The sequence below is a fragment of the Branchiostoma floridae genome, chromosome 8 (assembly GCF_000003815.2).
Source record: "Branchiostoma floridae strain S238N-H82 chromosome 8, Bfl_VNyyK, whole genome shotgun sequence".
In the NCBI taxonomy this organism is placed as follows: Eukaryota; Metazoa; Chordata; class Leptocardii; order Amphioxiformes; family Branchiostomatidae; genus Branchiostoma; species Branchiostoma floridae.
The window spans coordinates 5,450,686-5,457,882 of NC_049986.1; the positions used below are offsets into that span (position 1 = coordinate 5,450,686).

The window sequence follows — 7,197 nt, forward strand, 5'->3', positions numbered from 1 at the left end:
GTTTTAGCTGCGCGTACTCCATCAAAACATAGAAGCTTAGAATGCAGGTTTTAATCAAGTTGATCTTTAAAATGATTGAGGTATGGCTGTCCTTAACCGATTTATATTTACTAGGTACAATTTTAACCTCAATCAAGTAAGGAAATACTGTAAGTGTTAAGTTTCTTTCCCAAGGCAAGGAGGTTATATGAGGTTATATGACCTCCTTGCCCAAGGGCATAACATAGAGGCCTGCTAAACCCAGAACCAGTAGACTTTACTTTACGTGAATAACCCCAACACCTTGCCGGCTTGCCCCCTATTTTTCCTGTAGGGCCACCCGCGGCTGATTGCTGCCATATCTAAAGTGTATAACAAGTTCCTGGGAAGAGAGCTGAACCCAGCTAAGGAGGTGCTGATCACAGTGGGAGCCTACGGGTCCCTGTTCTGTAGTATGATGGGACTGGTGGAACATGGAGATGAGGTATGGATTCTGTTGTACATGTTCAACATATATAGAGAGAGTATAATGCTGTATATTCCTTATCACCTAATGTACCAGCCTGACTGTGGTCATCGGGCGATCTGACCCATAGGTGGGCTGGGACCGAGGGTGATGCGGAATACAGTGTGTTGTTTTTTTATTTATGTCATACCCACCTGAGAAAGCCCTCGAAAAGAAATTGTTACAACAGTAATTACAACATCCAAATCAGGTATTCAAATTTTTGACCACCCCGCACTTGGTGTGCGCTGAGTACGTTCTAATTATTTGATTATTTGACACAATTTATAGCTTTTCTGTATCTTAATATCTCAAGTTATACTAGGGCACGACTCATTGACTGTCACATTTTTTTATCCAAAAATATTGACATTTGTGTTGTTAACATCATTTGTTTATCTATGATTCATTGTAGCTGCTTGTATGTTTCAGGTAATCATCATAGAGCCATACTTTGACTGCTATGAACCGATGGTGAGAATGGCTGGTGGAACCCCTGTGTTCATTCCACTTAGACTGGTAAGGAGAAATTACTTCACTTTGCAGAGAAGTAACAAACTTTGAAACCCAGATATTTGTATTGTCCGTTGTACTCTGTGTGAAAACCAGAGATGGCAGTTATGTTTTTCATTGTACCCAAATACTCAAAGCTAATACTGTAGATGCATTTAAGTTCGCAGGGATTTACTTTAGTGGTAGCAAAAAAATAGAGATATCGCTGTGGTTTCGCAGTAGTGCCATAGACTATAGTCACATACTATAATGGAAAAATATTTGCGTTGGTTTTAAGTTTGTGGTGAAGTGACCACCGCAAAAACTGCGAACATAAAACTACTGCAAACATTTCTGCATTTACACTACATGTATGTAGATATCTTATAAGTTTCATTCTGAGGCCTTGAAGTGAACTAACTTTAATTTGATTGTCGATTTATAGCAAGGAAGTCTCTAAAACATGTCATTGACTTTGTTGTGCAATCAACAAAGATTGAATACATCTTTGATGCACCATTGTTGTTATTTTGTTTAACAGAAAGACAGTGGGTCCAACGTCCTGTCCAGCGCTGATTTTTACCTTGACCCTGCAGAGTTAGCCTCCAAGTTCACCAGCAAGACCAAGGCCATTGTTGTCAACACTCCAAACAACCCGCTGGGCAAGGTAACTCCTACTTAGATACTTTACAGAAGGAATACATCACTACAAACCAGGTGGGGCCGCGTAGCACAGTGGTAGTGTATTCGGCCCGTGACCGAGAGGTCGCCTGTTCGAATCCGCCTGCCGTGTTGCCGGTCTTGTGCCCTTGGGAAAGGCACTTTACTAATTACACGACTTTCCTCACTTTACTCAAGTGAAAATGAGTCGTCCCTCGGATAGGACGTTAAATAGAGGTCCCGTGTTTGGGGAGAGCCACACCCCGGGCACGTAAAAGAACCCGCCACATGTGCGATGGTGCGATGTGGCGGATCAAACCATTCCGGCCAAAATGGGGTAGGGAATTTCCCGAGCAGCCTCGTAACCCCTGCTTCGCCTATTGAGTCAGTGAAGTCAAGCTTGCTTAAGCTTGATGTTTCTGACTCAGGGAGAAGAGATGCTGCTACAGTTATCGCTATGGGCCGCTCTTCATCACCATGATGGTAACATCAGGCCCTACGAACCTGATTTAGAAAAAAAAAAAAAAAACCAAGAAGGCAATCAGAAATGGTAGAAATGTCACCCAGGTATAATGCTTTGTCTACCTTTACAGTGCCACAGACAAACTAGAAAGGCCGGTATTTGCTTATGAGCAAATTCATCTATTTTCACTCCACCCTCCTCGTTATGCAAAAATGGACTGTTCTAAAATTGAATTTGAAGAAAATCATCCCATGTGAAAATCCCTGTCCTTTGAACTCAAGCTGTGTCAGGGAAAGAACCATACCTACGATATGGCGGACTGAAAATAAAAATGCACTGAGCATTATTACGGTTATGTTACATTGTGTATATTGGGCATTGCAGAAACACACACTGACACCCAGACTGACACACTCTCTGACAAACCCAAAACACTACTTCACTCCCTTGAGGAGAAATAACATTATGTGAATTGTGGAGGATTAGGAAGTAGGTCTTCCCTTATTGCTAAATTCTTTTAAGTTGACTGAACAAAGTTTGAAGTGGATTTATATCATATTTTGTTGGTTTGAAACTGTATTAAACTCTTTCTTTGAAGTAGGTCTTCCCTTTTCTATTAACTCTATTCAAAAGTTGACTGACAGAAATTTGATAGTATAATAGATGTATGACTTAAACTCTTTTTTGTCCCTGTATAGGTGTATAAGAGGGAGGAGCTCCAGATGATAGCAGACTTGTGTATAAAACATGATGTGGTGTGTCTCAGTGATGAGGTGTATGAACACATGACCTACAATGGTACTGAACACGTCAGGATGGGTGAGTCATTTTAGAATCATACATGTATGTGCCTTCTATCATCTTGTACAGGGGCTAGGGCTATTGCGTTGATACACCCGATCCCTTGATCTCGGATTCCAATTTTTAGCAATGTCAGCAATGTCAATGTAGCCGGGTCATACCAAAGACTCTTAAAATTGGTACATACTTCTTTCTCTGCTAAGAGGAAAAGTATGGAAGCTAAACACACACTACACAACCAGTGGACTAGCCCCCTGCTGTAGTGCTTGCACCTAGGACCTAGTATGTGTGGCCCAGGGCTTTGAAGCGGAGATGTGCCAAGCCCGATGCATCTTCTGATCAGGGAGGTTGACCCCCTTGTTCTGATGTATGGGCAACTTAAGCTTTTTTATTATTTTGTACAGCTGTTTGCCCCAAGAGCTACAGAAATGGAGATGGGAGCCAACCTAAGCCTAAACACTGTATATGGTATGGGAAGAGCTTAAAAACTTTATTTGAAAGCTCTTTTACCAAATGATAACCTGTTTGTAAAATGCTTTTGTACAGCTACCCTACCAGGAATGTGGGAGAGAACCATCACTATTGGAAGTGCAGGGAAAACATTCAGTGTCACTGGATGGAAGGTAAAAAATTATGCTACATCAGTACATTTATGTTGTATAAATCACAATAAAAACGGTATACAATGTGATACAGGGATTTGATTTAAGCATTACGCATGTTATTTTAATTGGTTCCCTGAGTCCGTAACCAGCACCCCCTTCCCCTGCCGCCGATTGTGTGGACTCTCCCAAGGTTATTAGACTAACACTAAGCCGGGTAAAATTCAATGATGCAAATATCCGACTGGCCCGACTCCTGCTGTACTAGTGGCTTGATCAAGTTCATGTTTGTAACTGAAAGGAAGTACTAGTACATTATTTTGTTTGTTTGAAAGTTTTTAAGACACTTTTAAGATTTAGTTACAATCTTGACTACTCTCTGACACCCTTTGTAGCTTGGCTGGTCCATCGGTCCCAGTTACCTGCTGAAACACCTGCAGACTGTACACCAGAACTGTATCTACACCTGTCCTACACCTATACAGGTAAACATGAGACCGAGCACCATTTCTTTAGTACTGAGCCACTGTAAAAACTCTTCAAGATAAGGTATACAATCATAGTTCATATGTTAGAGTGCTATACATGACTTGTACTGAATAGGAAAGGTTGTAAAATGTTCCTTATAAGTACATTTTTGTAGTTGGATGTCCATCATCACTGCGATGATGACTTCTAGTATATAGAAGTACCTCCAATGCAAAAGCATATAGCTGGTTACTATACAAATGTACTTTATTGTTCTAAGCTACATTGATACTGTATCTCCTATAGGAAGCTGTGGCCAGAGGTTTTGAGTTGGAGTTTGACCGGATTAATTCAGAGGAGTGCTACTTTAAGGCTCTGGCTGAGGAACTCAAACCAAAAAGGGACAACATGGCCAGGTAGACGATTCTCAAATTCACAAATATATACACACCCTAGGGGTGGGTAATGGTTCTTGTTGGACCGGTCCAGAAAAACCGGACCTGAAAAAAAAATCAGTGAACTGGATTTTGGACTGGTAACAAAAAAAAACAGATTGTACTGGCAGTCTTACTGGTAAGTAAAGAGCGATGTAAAGCAGAGCTGAAAGTTTCTACAGTCCAACTTAGTCTGAGTTAACAAAGACAGTCATCAGTGTTGTTGACATGAATCCTTACAAGCGAAATGGACCATTGTTTTGAGTATCTTCGCCATGCACAAGTTTCCACAGTCAAGTAAATTTTCTGTGTTGGTACACACCCCTAATACACACACATATGCATATGTGACCATTTTTAAATACAATCATGTAAGCGTTATAACATGAACAAGAATTTCAAAAACTAAGCTCTTCTTGTTGAATAGGATCCTGACAGAAGTAGGCTTCAAGCCAGTGATTCCTGAAGGAGGCTACTTTATGCTGGCAGAGATCTCCAACATGAGTAAGGGTTTTACGGTTTTACCCAATGATTTATCAACTGAATTTTTGCTCACAAATAGCATACCAAAAAGTATGTTATAGAACATTCTTGATTATTTTACGTTTACGTTTTTTGTTTTGTTTCAGAGGTGGACCTGTCCAGTGAGGACCCTGATCAGCCTTATGACTACAAGTTTGTCAAGTGGATGACTAAAAACAAAGTGAGTACTGTGATAATGATCACATGATGGTCACATGATGGCCACATGTCCATCACATGATTATCACATGATCGCCATTCCATGGAAGCTGCATTCCCCAGTGCAAGAATGCTGTCCTCATAAACTAACATTGGAAAGTTATAATGCTAGATTATCATTTCCAGATGAAATGGTAACAGGTACATGCAGCTCTGTAGCAAAATGGGTGAAGGGTAATGTTATATGTTTAAATGTTTATCAAATAAAGTTTGGGTTTGAAACTAAGTTGTTGTTGTTGTTTTTCCCCAGGGCCTTGCCACTATCCCCAACAGTGCCTTCTACTCTGTTGAGCACAAGCCATTGGCTGAGAAGTTCATCCGTTTCTGTTTCATCAAGGTAAAAGTCTTACAACTGATATCATAGATATATATTACCATCCATATTGTCTGCAATACTGAAGGAAAATGTATCAAAACACACATTTCTACTGTTTTTCTTAACAAAATAGTGTGTGTTACAGTTCAAAAATTTATGACATACGCTATATGTGTAATGAATATTAACGTAATACTACTTGTTTTATTTTCAGGAGGACAGCACTCTTGCACTGGCTGAGAAGATCATCAAGGACTGGAAGGCCTCCATGGAAGGGTGATCATGTGATGATCATGTGACGACCATGTGACGACCTGGTAACTCAGGGCTGTCTACTGCATTACTGATTTTTGTCTTCAGCTTTCCAAACATCCTGTTTAATGGATGTATCAGGGTTTTGTTTTGCTTTGAGTATTATGATACTACATGTATTGTGAGTAGCTAACCAAAAATTAAGGAGTAATTTAGTAACAATTATTATTGTTGTTGTACAACAGAGTATGCATACCATAGGCTAAATTATGTAATGATGTCATGAGGAATTTGTAAAGGTAATTTGTCTGATTTCTGTCAGAAACCAAACAAATTCCTACATCCATATTCTGTGAAAAATGCAGAACAATGTCCTGAGATTATGTCAAGGTGATTTTGCCTATTTATTGCTTGTAGACTCAAATGAATACTCATTGTTAAGGGGCTGCTACCATTCAGTTAAAGTCTAGCTCCAGGGGTCCTTTGGAATTCCAAATGAACAAAAGCTTTTAGCTGAATAATAAAAGAACACCTTTACTGTTGGCTTCACTTTGGCCATATCACTGTATGGTTTTATGAACACAGGAGTGTGCCAAAGCATTGTGAAAGTCTTGTCTTCTGTGACAAAAGATCAACTTGAAAGGAATCTACACCAGATTATATGTTGTAATGGATACTATAGATGGTGCTGATTTTTGCCTAATAACTACAGATTACTAGTCTATAGCTAAAACTTACTGTTACCTTTAGTGTGATATGTACTGTTCAAATTTTTCATTTCGATGAAAGCTGGAAGTGGCACAAGGTACGGATCCAATCCAAGACAACCATGATCTCATCCAAACTGGCATTGGTACAAACTTTCTTCTTACGACATAAAATCCCAAACTGGTGTGCTCTAAATACAGTGACATAGTGAACTGGTACAGTATTATTCAAGACTAATAACTTTCCAGTGATTACCTGTCTAAAGTGTAGGACTGTTTCAGTGCTTATTTGGTTGGTTGAAAGGTGTTGTGTCATGCTGTCATCTTGAATATATTAGTTTCCAATAAAAATCTATGGATTATTCTTCAAATTATTGTTTTGCATTTGTTCATCGAAGTTGACATTGTCTGAGGTATTTAGATAAATGTGTATGATGAAAACAAGAAATAGATCGCTTCATTGCTGTCTTAAAAATGACGCTGATATCTCTTCTTACACCACCATTTACCTCCCAATACGAAGTCAGGTACCCATTTTTACACCTGGATGGAGTGAGGAAAGGTGTGAAAAGTGCCTTTCTCAAGGGCACAACATTGAGCCAGGAATCAAACCCATGACCTCTGTATCCCATGTCCACTAGCCTAACAGCTAGGCTATCAAATTCACACACACCTGTAAAAGTGCTATCAAAATATGAGTCACATAACAAAACTCACCCATGCCCTAAAAATCTATTTCTATACATCCCACGCAAGTTTAAATATTTTACATTAATC

The 7,197-nt window shown here is 39.5% G+C and overlaps 1 protein-coding gene across 1 annotated transcript; it reads left to right on the forward strand.

Annotated features, from left to right (window-relative positions):
* Window positions 1–318: 318 nt before the first annotated feature.
* Window positions 319–6,791, forward strand: LOC118420840 (kynurenine--oxoglutarate transaminase 3-like). Its single transcript, XM_035827877.1, has 11 exons — window positions 319–463; window positions 917–1,003; window positions 1,518–1,643; window positions 2,798–2,918; window positions 3,447–3,523; window positions 3,898–3,987; window positions 4,277–4,386; window positions 4,832–4,908; window positions 5,034–5,107; window positions 5,396–5,482; window positions 5,676–6,791. Exons 1-11 carry the CDS (start codon window positions 434–436, stop codon window positions 5,739–5,741), a joined length of 945 nt encoding a protein of 314 aa, XP_035683770.1. The 5' UTR covers window positions 319–433; the 3' UTR covers window positions 5,742–6,791.
* Window positions 6,792–7,197: the final 406 nt, after the last annotated feature.